The sequence below is a fragment of the Chrysemys picta genome, chromosome 1 (genome assembly GCF_011386835.1).
Source record: "Chrysemys picta bellii isolate R12L10 chromosome 1, ASM1138683v2, whole genome shotgun sequence".
Classification (NCBI taxonomy): Eukaryota; Metazoa; Chordata; order Testudines; family Emydidae; genus Chrysemys; species Chrysemys picta.
In genome coordinates this window covers 107,871,862-107,886,148 of record NC_088791.1, presented here as the reverse complement: position 1 = coordinate 107,886,148, position 14,287 = coordinate 107,871,862, and the positions used below count along the sequence as shown (strand labels likewise).

At 40.9% G+C, this 14,287-nt stretch overlaps 1 protein-coding gene across 9 annotated transcripts in view; it reads left to right on the top strand.

Annotated features, from left to right (window-relative positions):
* The window catches only part of FGD4 (FYVE, RhoGEF and PH domain containing 4), a 192,787-nt gene that overhangs the window by 127,346 nt on the left and 51,154 nt on the right, over positions 1-14,287 (top strand). For all 9 annotated transcript variants that reach the window (XM_005303077.5, XM_005303079.5, XM_042850010.2 and 6 more), the window contains exon 2: positions 8,033-8,194. In XM_005303077.5, coding sequence (XP_005303134.2) covers positions 8,033-8,194 — 162 coding nt within the window. The remainder of the gene's footprint in view (positions 1-8,032; positions 8,195-14,287) is intronic.

Genomic DNA, 14,287 nt, shown 5'->3' with positions numbered 1-14,287 from the left:
CTCAGATCAACCTCTTTCGGTTTAGGTGTGTGTTAGTATAAAATGAGTTTACTTGGTTTGGCAGTCTTCTTTGTATATTTGGGTGAGTATTGCAGAAGAAATAATCTTCTGCATATATTCACTCAAATTGTTTTAATAAGTTAAATTCCTCCAGGTTTGTGTGGGGTTCAGGGTGGGTTTTTTTTGGGGGGGGGGGGGGGGTTGTATGGGTGTTTTTGTTTGAAGTCCTAAAACTGATTTAAGGCCTTTTAGGGGGGGGTTCCTCATGATAAAGAGGATGGAAAATTTTGCCTTCTCCTACATTTATAGAAAAGTCTATAAGAGATTAGTAAGGGTATTTTGTAGTAAACTATTCTATAGAATTTAAGAGAACTTTCAGTATTATATAATTTTGTAGAATACTTCAAAAAATAAATAGGATTGACATTTTCTTACCCTTAAAATATTATTTAAAAGGTAATTTCTGTGAACTTCTATAGCCTTTTTTAATAATGAAGGCTGCAAAATCAAGAAGATATTGAAAATTCAACTTGACTAACTGTTATCACAGAGTTGCCACAGATACCTACTATTTGAAGTAGGGACAAAATAGGGCGACGCCCATATGGGGTAACTGTTGGCAAAACTTTACAGTTTAATAGCAACCACTGTACATAAAATCTCTGCATTTCAGCTGTTATCTTCCAGCATGAGTTCTACAACAGGTTGTGTGTGCATACATGCATATTGCCCTATCTTATACTCCTTTCTGCGTCAAACTTATAAGCAGAAAGGTTAGTGAAGATGACTGATCATAAAACACCCTGCCTGATATCAAGAATTGACCATCCTTGAAAAGGAAAGGTTATTTGTGTCTCATTCACACCCATAAGCCAAAGCAATGCTTTGGCATCTAATTTTAGGTTTACCAGCTTTAAGTATGCTATTAAAATCCCATATTCCTGTTTATTCCATCTATATGTTGCACAACCTCTATTAAAACTGAATACTTAGTACCCTTCTGTTGATGTTGTACCAACTGGTCATGCTTGGGTAATTGGGGAAGTACAACACCAGAAAAACATTTCTAGATTAAGTGGGCTGACTTGTATACCCACTTGTTAAATATTTTCCCTCTCCCAGAAAATATTGGGTAGTAAGTATTCAGCATCCAGCTCAGGCTTTGGCTTGAATATTGTTGGTGTGAAATTGAACCTGAGATAAAACAAAACAATGTTTTTGGAAATACACCATTAACGTTATCAATAAAGACGCTAAACATTGTTAGTAAGAAGAAAACAATGTAAATGCCTTCCTGCTTCCTCTAAGATGATATATAACAAATCTGGTGAGGATTGATTTATTCCCTGCAGCAAATGGTATACAGCAAAAGAAGAGGGAATTAATGTAGCCCAGAGAACATTAGCAGGATGTATAACATACACTTAACCATTGAAAATAATGGGGGGAGGAGGAGGAAGGTTTGTGGAAGGTTGGGGGGAGGGGATGGGCTTCTACTGTCTACTGCAATATACAAAATCTCTTTGCTTGTGTCTAGAGAATAGCATAGTAAAAATAACCAATTTTCACATATCAGAACTAATATTTACTTAAATTTGCTCTTTGGCATATGTTTTGCCAATAAATATCTGTTCAATGCTTAAATTCAACTCTTCAAAATAATCCCAGATATTTGCCCAGTGGAAACTTACACAACACTTTTAGCAAACTAGGTTTTTGCAGAGAAGCAAAACTAGTTTCCTCTTGAATATTCCACCCACTAGTCCTCTGGTAGAGGGCCTGGTCTATGCTTAAAAATTAGGTCAACCTAGCTATCTTCCTCAGAGCCTTGAAAAATGTCACACCCTGAGCACTGTTGTTTGGTTGATCTCACACCTGGTGTAGACCCAAGTAAATGGATGGAAGAATTCTTGGTCGACGTAGGCACCTCCTCTCAGAGAGGTGGATTACCTGCATCAACAGAGACCCTCCTTCCATCTATGGAGGAACTGTTTACACTACATTGCTACCCCCGATAGCTGTGCTGCTGTAGTGTAGACCTACCCAGAGAGTTGCTTTTCTCTTATTAACAGCATCATTGACTGCCTAAAGCATTTAATCACTGGCTTACCACTGCAAGCACCACCTTAAGTTAACCTCAGAACTCTGTGCAGAACAGAGTGAGCAGACTCTCTTTAAAGCATTTACAGTTTGTAGCTGACAATTGCTTCAAAATACAAATGTGTAATCAATTGAGGGCAAGTCAGCAGTTCCCCCCCCCCCCCCCACACACACACACACTCCCACCCCAGCTGTTGAATGTGTGTAGATTTCCTGCCTCACACCCTGAGTTTGTTAGTTTCAGGTTCAATTAAACCTGAAAAAGCCATGTTTGGTTCTAACAATTACTGTTCATGAGCTGGGGCTGGCTCTTTCTAGTTTTGTATCAAAGATGCTTGAAACTTCTGGTTTTCCATGTTTCATTCCAAAACCAGTGGAAATCCTGCAGTTTCCTTGAATTGTGACCTTTCTTGCATGTACAGTTTAGTGGATGCAGCTGATGGGATTTACATGTCTACCTTATTGTGCTAGTACAGGGGTTGGCAACCTTTCAGAAGTGGTGTGCTGAGTCTTCATTTAGTCATTCTAATTTAAGGTTTCACATGCCAATAATACAATTTAATGTTTTTAGAAGGTCTCTTTCTATAAGTTAATATATAACTAAGCTATTGTTGTATGTAAAGTAAATAAGGTTTTTAAAATGTTTAAGTAGGATTACCATGTTTAAAAATTAAAAAAAAGGACACTCCACTGGGCCCTGGCCCCCGCCCCAACTCCGCCCCCTCCCCTGAGCGCCCGGCATTCCCCCTCCTCCCTCCTAGCCCGAGCGCTACCGGCTTGACGGTTTGCCGGGCAGCCCCCAGACCTCCAGACCCTGCGCCCCCGGCCGGGCACTTCCCCAGTGAAGCCGGAGCCCGGGAGGGGAAGCGCCCAGACAGGGGCGCTGGGTCTGGAGGTCTGGGGGCTGCCCGGCAAACCTTCAAGCCGGTAGCGCTCGGGTAGCTCAGCTCTTCAGCTGCACAGAGCTGAGGTGTCTGGGGGGAGCAGCAGCAGCTGCCGCTGCGGGGGAATCCGCCTGCAGCTCGCAGCCTGCCGGAGCCGCTCTAAGGTAAGCAGGGGACTAGTATTTTCCCGGACATGTTCAGCTTTTTGGCAATTGCCCCCCGGATGGGGATTTGAGGACCAAAAAGCCGGACATGTCTGGGGAAAATCCGGACGTATGGTAACCCTATGTTTAAGAAGCTTCATTTAAAATTTAAATTAAAATGGAGAGCCCCCCGGACCGGTGGCCAGGGGACCAGGGCAGTGCGAGTGCCACTGAAAATCAGCTCGCGTGCCGCCTTTGGCACACATGCCATAGGTTGCCTATCCCTGTGCTAGTAAATCAGCAACTGTAGTTAGATGTGTAAATTATATCAAGTAAGCCCATGCTTCTTTTTTATTCACAAAACTGCACTTACCAGATGTGAGTCTGAATTGAGGGATCTTCACAAATCAGCCTCATAAAGTTAATTGTATTAAATAGAATAAAATGTTCATACCACTTTTTCATCCATATTTCTCTTACATCGTTTTACAAAGTTGGGTAAGCAATGTTAAGTAACTCCATCTGGCAGATCAGATGTTATGCTGAAATTTTCAAAAGTGCCCACTGATTTTTGGGAGCTTTGCTTTTGGAGTGTCCACTGTGATACATACATCACTTTTTTTTTTTTTTTTTTTTTTTTTTTTTAAGAGGAGCTGAGCAGGTAGACAGGGGTAGAATCCAGGTGTTCTGAGTCCCACTCCCTTTTGGGTCACGTTTTCTTACTTAAAGTATTCAGAATTACTATACGCTCGCATTATGTGCTGTGGCTTGTTCTGGGTTATTGGATTTTCTTACCACATATCTCACTCTACCAAATGATACCTTTGGGGAAAGACTTGTACCTTATGGAGCAAATCCTTCACCCTTTACTGCAGGCCCTGGCAATCGTAGAACTGGTGTAGTTTTCTTACATAAAGTTAGGGGCAGGATGCTAATGCCTCCCATGTGCTTAATGAGCTCAGTTCTGTGGAAGCTCAGTACATCTGTGTGGATCAGAAATTAATCCACTGGATTTCCTTTTCCATACTTTCTATTTCCAAAAGCAAATCCAGGGTAGCTGGTTGGAAAGCTTTTGCAATATTATCATCTTTTGATAAGCAACCTGCCTTTTTTATTGCAAATGATAGTCATCAAAACTGCAGGAGATCTAAGAAAGCAAGATAGTGGTGTAATAAGAATATTCAACTTTGACAGCAAGTGCTTTGAAAACAATTTGACAAACATCATTTTATTCTAAAATTGTTGGCCTTTCAGGATATCTGCAGTTCATTCTCTTGTTTTATCTGTCGGACTAGCTTTCTCTCAGGTTTCAACCTTACTGAAACTGCTCTGCAAAGCAGAAAAGAATATTTAATTAAGGACTTGGGTAGTCAGATAATTAAATCGTTTTTCTCATTTTGTGAAGTGTCGAAAAAATATTAGTTAAGACTTCTGTGGAATATATCCTTGAATTAGTTTAGCACCACAACAGTGAGAAACTGTATTTGCTGTGGACAGTGTGCATGGGAATGTACGTGTGAATTCAGTAATCATTAATATGACTTTAAAAAAATCTGTACTCTTAAACTGACTTTGAGACTGTAATAGTTCTGCCTCCTGAAAACACTTGACTTTTTCTTTCATTTATGACAGAATAAGTCTATGTATCCCTGTGGCTTAGACCAGAAGGTCTCAACCTTTTTCTTTCAGAGGTCCCCTTTTTCTTTCGGAGGTCCCTCCAGCATGCTATAAAAATTCCATGGCCCACCTGTACCACAATAACTGGTATTTTGCATATAAAAGCCAGGGCCGACGTTAGGGGGTAACAAGTGGGGAAGTTGCTTGGGGCCCCCGCGAAGCTACATTGCTCAGGCTTCAGCCCCGGGCAGCAGGGCTCAGAACCCTGGGCTTCAGCCCCATGCGATGGGCCTTCGGCTTTCTACCCTGGGCCCCAGCGAGTCTAATGCTGGCCCTGCTTGGCGGCCCCCCTAAAACCTGCTTGAGGCCCCATAGGGCCCTAGACCTCTGATTGAGAACCACTGGCTTAGACTACACCCTAAAACATTGCATGCTGTTGGAGATACCTAGGTGTCTTGAACAGGATTGAAAGTAAAAAATCTGACTAATCATCTTGTTTCATCTTCCTATGGCCTTCACTTTCTACAAATGCAAATCAGCCTTTTTTTTTGTCATCACAGTTGTCACTTCTAACTGTGGCAGATGAAATATGACTAGATGTTCCTAATTAAAATTTTCTGGAAAATTAGATACTGCATCTCCCAGCCTAGAACAGATGGAGGATTCCTTCTAACCTCACTGCAGGTGATAGGCAAAAGTGAATAATAAAATACACATCAAATTTATGGTGCCTAACCCTCCTTCCTGGTAGTGAGATACATAGATTTCAGAGTAGCAGCCGTGTTAGCCTGTATCTGCAAAAAGAACAGGAGTACTTGTGGCACCTTAGAGACTAACAAATTTATTAGAGCATAAGCTTTCGTGGGCTACAGCCCACTTCTTCGGATGCATAGAATGGAACATATATTGAGGATATATATATATATATATATACACACATACAGAGAGCATGAACTCCCACCTGTTCATGCTCTCTGTATGTGTATATATATCTCCTCAATATATGTTCCATTCTATGCATCCGAAGAAGTGGGCTGTAGCCCACGAAAGCTTATGCTCTAATAAATAGATTATAGAGATATAAATAAAGATTGGAAAATCCCACCGGGATATGCAACAATGAGTGTATGTGAAATATATCCCAGTGGGATTTTCCAATCTTTTTCTTTCTTTGCCCTCCCCCGATGTATTTAGTTTTACCATCCCCAAAGTTATTAGTGTATTAAGACCGTACAAGTAACTAGCTAGCATTTTATTGGTACGCAACTGAAATTCCAGGAGTTTCATTCAAGATTTGTAAATATTTGATGCAGAGAACAAATTTGCAGGTGTAAACAAATGTTTCGTTTTTCTCCAGTTGAAAACAAATGCAATACAAACCTATTGCAGTCCAGTAAAATCTGCAGCCTTTTGCAGTGTGTTTTATTTCTTGCATGCCTAATAGGATTGTAAGTAGCACTTCCAAGTTCCGTTGCCTTCCAGGCTAAATTAAGTTTGTTTTAAGACACTGGTTTGAAGCCAAAGCTGACCGTTCCTGGGAATTATTATACACTAGATGTCCCCAGGGTATGACTACTAAACATTGTATAAGGATATCTTACGGCAAGGTTTCCTTGCACTACTTCAGTTTAAGTTCTGGGTACCCTTCATGAAAACTAAGCATAACCTATTAACCATGCCAGAATAAACTACACTTCATAGTAGGCAGTTCATGTGCTTTTGAAGAAAATAGTACCATAAGTTTGAAATATAACTTAAATTTCTAAATAACTTTTAAAACTCCAACAAATATTGTGTTGTAAATAGGACAAATGTTTCTTTATTTTGAATAAAAGAGTTCATTTGACAGGAATCTCGAACGTAGTCTAGCCCATTCATAAAACCAGCCCCTTGATGGGATTGTGTGTGTGTGTGTGTGTGTGTGTGTGTGTGTGTGTTTTAAATCTTAAATAATTTATTAACCATCAACTTTGCAGTGGAAACAATTCTGAAAACCTTTTATGCTAGACTCTATTTTATTATTTTGCAGCTAGGGTTTAAGAAACCATGATCAAAATTTTCAAACATAAAAGCCTATAATTAAGACTCCTAAAGCTGTATTTAGACCACCTGCCGGCCTTTCAAAAATGCTGCACACCTAACAGCTCCTACTGACCTCACTAAAGGCTCTTACTTTTGAAAAATTTGACTCAGGGTCTTAAATATCTGATGATCTTATTTTTCTATTATTAAATTAGTGGAATTGTAGAAGTAGTTGGTCAAGAAATGCTTCCTGAGAATTAAATATTAATTGAATGTGAGATTGAAAAGCGTGAATAGTACTGCTAGCCCATTTGTAATCTCCAATGTGTTTTTGAAAAATGATCTTAACCTCTGGTGTTGCATCAAGCTGTCTTTAGGCAAAGAAGATAACATACCTTTTCGCTTGTTGACATAAATCACATCTTGCTGGGAGAATCATATCAGATTTCTTTTCAGATGCTTATAATAGAGTGCTTGGAGAATGAAATAACAAATACAGTTAGATGAGATAAAAGGCAATTTTAAGATTCCTTCTTTACGTACGTAACCCATTATCACCAGCGTGGGTGATCGTATAGGAAAGTTGTTACCTTTAGTCAGTCAAATGTCCACTACGGTAGTCTTTATTGAAGTATCTATTTGCCAATCCAGGTAGCTCAGTGTGCATCTTGGCAAAATCCATATAAGAAAAGCAAAATAGTTGTTCGGTCACTCTATTTGCGTATCTAAATCTGTTCACAAAATATTGCTAGATATGAAAGGATTTGAGAGGTTGTCTTTATGTGGCAACAAATTTTTTAAAACTAGACAATTTTCTTTAATTTTAACAAGAAAGAACACACAGAGAGAGTGATACTATTTATAGACATTTAAATGGAAGAGTAACTGGAAATGTGAAACCCAGTACCCAGGGCTGCCACAAAATCATTCATAACTTTCTCTGTGGAAGTGAAATGATAGAACATACTGTGTAGAACAGTGGTCTCCAAACTTTTTGATCGCGCACCCCTATCAGTACAAAATTTTTGAGCACGCACCCCCTGCCGCGCCGCAGGGCCTGCTCTACCATTTTTGCTGCCCCAAGCACGCACACAAAAAAAAAAAAGCCGCCCGAATGGCACTGCTCTGGCGGCGCTCCTCCTGCCGCGCACCCCAATGGATCCTCTTGTGCACCCCACTTTGGAGACCACTGGTGTAGAACATTATATCCCTACTATACTAAGCATTACTCATGCTTGCTTTTTTCCTTTTTTCCCCTCCCTACAGACAGCAGCACCTGTCCAAAGAGTCTCCTAACTAAGTCTTGCTCAGCAAATAGCACAACCTGGCTAGTCAAGCAGAACGTATGCAATGAAGCGGCTCAGGGAATAAATGGAAACGTGCCAGTTAAACAATCCCCACGTTCAGCTTCAAGTCCAAAGCCACAAGGTAAGTACAGATGCAAATGCTCTGTTTACATAAGTCATTCTGTGGCTAATTGACCCTGTTTCAAGAGGCAGGCAGGCTTCCTGGGGGGTGCAGCCTCCATTCCCTTTTGAGATTCAGTGGTTTACCTTACAAGTAAATGTCCTTTTCATTGACTTTGGTTTCACCTTGCTTAATTTACATTGGAGACACAGTCAAGCCAGGAAAATGATAGGTTTAGGGTTTAGGCACAGTATATTACCAGTTTGCATATGACACTTCACACAACACTATTTAGCTACAGATTATGACAAAGGTGAATTGGGGCAATGAGTGGGTCAGGCCGGATGAGTTATGGTTTGGTGTACCCTCTGCCAATTGGCATTGAGGGGCTCCCTGAGTCTCATGATAGTTTCCAAAAGGAGTCCTACATCCCTGAGTTGGAAGGATATGATCCTATGTTTAAGCTAGATGGTGAGCAAAACAGCCCAGCTGAGTAGGAGCAGCAAAGAGTCCTGTGGCACCTTATAGACTAACAGACGTATAGGAGCATGAGCTTTCCTGAGTGAATACCCACATCTTCGGATGCATATAGTGGAAATTTCCAGGGGCAGGTATAAATATGCAAGCAAGAGTGAGTAAGGCTAGAGATAACGAAGTTAGTTCCATCAGCGGGGATGAGGCCCTCTTCTAGCAGTTGAGGTGTGAACACCAAGGGAGGAGAAACTGCTTTTGTAGTTGACTAGCCATTCACAGTCTTTGTTCAATCCTGAGCTGATGGTGTCAAATTTGCAGATGAACTGAAGCTCAGTAGTTTCTCTTTGAAGTCTGGTCCTGAAGTTTTTTTGCTGCAGGATGGCTACCTTTAAATCTGCTATTGTGTGTCCAGGGAGGTTGAAGTGTTCTCCTACAGGTTTTTGTATATTGCCGTTCCTAATATCTGATTTGTGTCCATTTATCCTTTTACGGCGGGACTGTCCAGTTTGGCCGATGTACATAGCAGAGGGGCATTGCTGGCACACGATGGCGTATATTACATTGGTGGACGTGCAGGTGAATGAAACGGTGATGGTGTGGCTGATCTGATTAGGTCCTGTGATGGTGTCGCTGGTGTAGATATGTGGGCAGAGTTGGCATCGAGGTTTGTTGCATGGATTGATTCCTGAGTTAGAGTTACTATGGTGCGGTGTGTGGTTACTGATGAGAATATGCTTCAGGTTGGCGGGTTGTCTGTGGGCGAGGACTGGTCTGCCACCCAAGGCCTGTGAAAGTGAGGGATCGTTGCCCAGGATGGGTTGTAGATCACTGATGATACGTTGGAGAGGTTTTAGCTGGGGACTGTATGTGATGGCCAGTGGAGTTCTATTGGTTTCTTTCTTGGGCTTGTCTTGCAGTAGGAGGCTTCTGGGTACACGTCTGGCTCTGTTGATCTGTTTCCTTATTTCCACATGCGGGTATCATAGTTTTGAGAATGCTTGGTGAAGATTTTGTAGGTGTTGGTCTCTGTCTGAGGGGTTGGAGCAGATAACGGTTGTATCTCAGTGCTTGGCTGTAGACAATGGATCGTGTGGTGTGTCCGGGATGGAAGCTGGAGGCATAAAGGTAGGCATAGCGGTCGGTGGGTTTTCGGAATAGGGTGGTGTTAATGTGACCATCACTTATTTGCACCGTGGTGTCTAGGAAGTGGACCTCCTATGTAGATTGGTCCAAGCTGAGGTTGATGGTGGGGTGGAAGCTGTTGAAATCGTGGTGAAATTTTTCCAGAGTCTCCTTTCCATGGGTCCAGATGATGAAGATGTCATCAATGTAGCTGAGTAGGAGGCATTAAGGGGGAATTTCAGGTTCTAGCAGAAATGGGAACCCCTAGGTAGTGAGGTGGGTGGTTGGGTGGGAGAAGAACACTTTATATTGAACGTATTATTCTTTGCTCTTTATTATGCAAATGTGCACATTGAATGGCGGAAGTATATTTCCCTCACTCCCGCCAATGAATTACGTATTCACTTTGATTTGCCTTCTAAAGATAGTTAAAGGGTAACAAGAAAACATTTTACAAATACATCTCTACCCCGATATAACACAAATTCAGATCTAACACGGTAAAGCAGCGCTCCAGGGGGGCGGGGCTGCGCGCTCCGGCAAATCAAAGCAAGTTCGATATAACGCGGTTTCACCTATAACGCGGTAAGATTTTTTTTGGCTCCCGAGGACAGCGTTCTATTGGGGTAGAGGTGTATGTGAGAAGCAAGAGGAAGACCAAGGACAGGGTGGGTCCATTACTTACTGTCTTTCCCTCCTCATTAACAGAAAATGCAGGAACAGCTGAAGTGTTAAATGCCTTTTTTTCTTTCATTTTTTAGCAGTGATCAGATGACTAGTATAGTGAACATCAGTGTAAATGGGTTAGGATCTGAGGCTTAAAATAAGAGAACAAGTTAAGAATTACTTAGACGAGTCGGCAGGGCCTGACGAGATACTGAAGCAACTGGCTGTGGAGAGTTCTGAGCCATTATCTTTGAGAACTCATGGATGATGGGAGAGGACTGGAAAAGGGTAAATGTAGTACCTATCTATAAAAAAGAGAATAAAGATAACCCAGAGAATTATAGCCCAGTCATAAAGGCAATGGAGCGAATAATGAATCAGTTTGTAAGCATATAGAAGATATAAAAAAGATAAGTAACAGTCAACATGTATTTATCAAGAACAACTCATGTCAAACCAACCTAATATCCTTGTTTGACAGAGTAACAAGCCTTGTGAAGCAGAGGGTGGGGTGGAGAAGCAGTACATGTGATATAATCTTGGCTTTAATAAGGCTTTTCATACTGTCTCACATGACATTCTCATAAGCAAACTAGGGGAACGTAGCCTAAACACACCTACAGTAACTCCTCACTTAAACGTCCCGGTTAACGTTGGTACGTTGCTGATCAATTAGGGAACATGCTCGTTTAAAGTTGTGTAATGCTCCCTTCTAGTGTCATTTGGCAGCCGCCTGCTTTGTCCACTTCTTGCCGGAGAGCGCTTGCAGCAGCTGTGGTCTCAGTAAGCTGATCTAATTAACGAGGCAGTGTACTTAAAGGGGAAATGCGCATATCTCTCTCTCACACATACCGTGTGTGTGTGTCTGTCTGCGATGTCTCCATTCCTGCTGCCTTGCAGAGTGAGAGAGTTAACCCTTGAGGGCTCAGCCAATTGCTAGTTCATCATTTAGCAGTAAGGGAAATATCCCACCCTCTGACTCTTCCACCTCAACCAAGCTTCACAATCATCATCACTGTGTACCAGTATTAAATTTTGTTTAAAACTTATACTGTGTGTGTGTGTGTATATATATGTGTGTGTGTGTGTGTGTGTGTGTGTGTGTGTGTGTGTGTGTGTATATATACACACACACACACACACACACACACACACACACACACACACACACACACACACACACACATATATATATTAGTCTTTTGTCTGGTGAAAAAAATTTCCCTGGAACCTAACCCACTCATTTACATTAATTCTTATGGGGAAATTGGATTCGCTTAACATCATTTCGCTTAAAGTCGCATTTTTCAGGAACATAACTGCAATGTTAAGTGAGGAGTTACTGTACTATAAAATGGTACACAACTGATTGATAGCTGTTCTCTGAGTACAGTTTCCCAATGACTCACAGTCAAGCTGGAAGGGCATATTGACTGGGGTCCCTCAGGAATCTGTCTTGGGTACGGTTCTATTCAATATCTCCAGAAATGATTTGGATAATTGCATAGAGAGTACACTTATGAAGTTTGTGGACATTACCAAGCTGGGAGGGCTTGCAAGCACTTTAGAGGACAGGATTAGAGTTTAAAATGATCTTGACAAACTGGAGAAATAGTCTGAAATAATGAAGATGAAATTTAATAAGGACAAATGTAAAGTACTACAATTAAGCAGGAATAATTAATTGCACAAATACAAAATCAGAGATGACTGCCTAGGAAGAAGTATTGCAGAAAAGGCTCTGGGTGTTATAATGGATCACAAGGTAATACTGTGGCGAAAAGGTGAACATCATTCTGGGATGTATTAGCAGGAGTGTTGTAAGCAAGATGCAAGAAATAATTTTTGCACTCTACCCAGCACTGATAAGACCTTAGTGGGAATACTGTGTCCACTTCTAGACACCACACTTCGGGAAAGATGTGGACAAATTGGAGAAGGTCCAGAGAAGAGCAATAAGAATCATTAAAGGTCTAGAAAACATGACCTGTGAGAGAAGATTGGAAAAAAATTGAGTTTGTTTAGTCTGCAGAAGAGAAGATGGGGAACATAAGTCTTCAAGTACAAAAAAGGTTGTTATAAAGAGTAGAGTGATCTCAGTGGTTAAGGAGAACAATGAGACAGGCCAAGAAGCAATGGGCTCAAATTGCAGGAAGGGAAATTTAGGTTAGACATTTGGAAAAACTTCCTGTCAAGATAATTAAACACTGGAACAATTTAGCTAGGGAGGTTGTGGAATCTGTGTTTATTGGAGGTTTTTAAGCACAGGTTAGACAAACACCTGTTAGGGATGGTCTAGATAATACTTAGTCTTGCCCCAGTGCAGGGGACTGGACTAGATGACCTATCAAGGTCCCATCCAGTCCTACATTTCTATAATTTCATAGCTACAAGTTGAGTTAGAATATATAAAACACAAACCATGTTTTTGTGTGCAGTATACATTCCTCTGGTTTACAAAAATGTCAGCACTAAGAATGCTGGTAGTGGGATGTAAAACTTTTCACCTTGAAGGTTGATAGTGACTAAAAGTCCTTGCAATCTAAAAATTTTGTCCTCTAAGAAATAAAATGATCTCAGTTTACTTCTGAATGGATGAGTCCATGGGTACCAGTTGTGACATCAATTTCTGTGATGATTAGTAACCTTTATCTCAGTCTCCACAGAGAAATGAAGAAGTATGGAGACTGATCCTCTCTTCCTAAGATAATACCCATCCAGGTTAGGTTGAGGCACATTCCTGATGTGGGGGAATTGCTATTGCCTGGACTGTGGATAAATGGGGAGGTCACTCTCTAGTGGTGCCACTCCATCACCTTTCATAAATATCAAATTCATCTCACATTTAAGGGAGGAAAAAATCAGTGGGTGTTGAGGGCAAGTTTTGGTTCAGGAAACATGAGCAAAATAAAGCTGTGCTTTCTGTACATAAAACCCTGGGTAAAAGAACCTTGTTTATAGTGAAGGGCATATATAAACGTTGCTCAGCTTAATAGCCGGTCTGTATTGCCTTACTGTCCTGTTGTACCTTATTCTTTGAAACCAAGCTAAAAAATGTTTGTTTGTTTTTTTAAGTTATTTTCCCCAAGAACAAAAACACACAAAATTAATGGATGAAGAGCAGTAGGAAATCCATAAAAATAGACTGATTTTTTTTTTAAACACCAATTTGTAGTAACCTATTATAGATTACAAAGCCACCTGTCTATTGGATAACTGTGAACATGTCTAATTCAGGTAGTTTTGCAGCTCATACTGCTCCCTCCTAGCCATGAGTCCAATGTGTTTATCTCAAAAGAACCTCCTCCAGATAGGGCCACTTCCAGCAATGTTGTTGCAAGATGAGAAGTACAGATTTGCAGCTAAAAATCAATAACGCTATTGCAAATAGTTTTTGGCCTGGTATGTTCGGGGCCTGCTGTGTGTCTCCCTCGCTCTGCTCCTCGGAATGCATTCAGGGTATCAAAATTATCTTAAAGCATTTTGTATTGGGCCTGTCTGTTCATAAAAAGCAAGCAGGCAGAAATGAGGGATGGAATGAGGTGTACCCGCGTGAACCAAAACAATCCCAGTGCCTTAAACTGTTTGGGTTGCTCCGTTAAGAAGCTGGATTTTTAACAGAATTGTAGCTTTAGTTTACAGGTACGGCACACTTTTTTTTTTTTTCCCCTCCAATACTTTTTGGGGAGGTTGCTTTAGTCTTGCCAACTTTAAATGTCTGTGATGAAAGGAAGCAAGATCTCAGACCTGAATTTCAATGCCAGTTTCTTTGCTGATAGATTAATCACTAAGTGACATTCATCTATCCTACCAAAGGTTAGGAGATAGAAATAACAAAAAGTAAAGATAAAG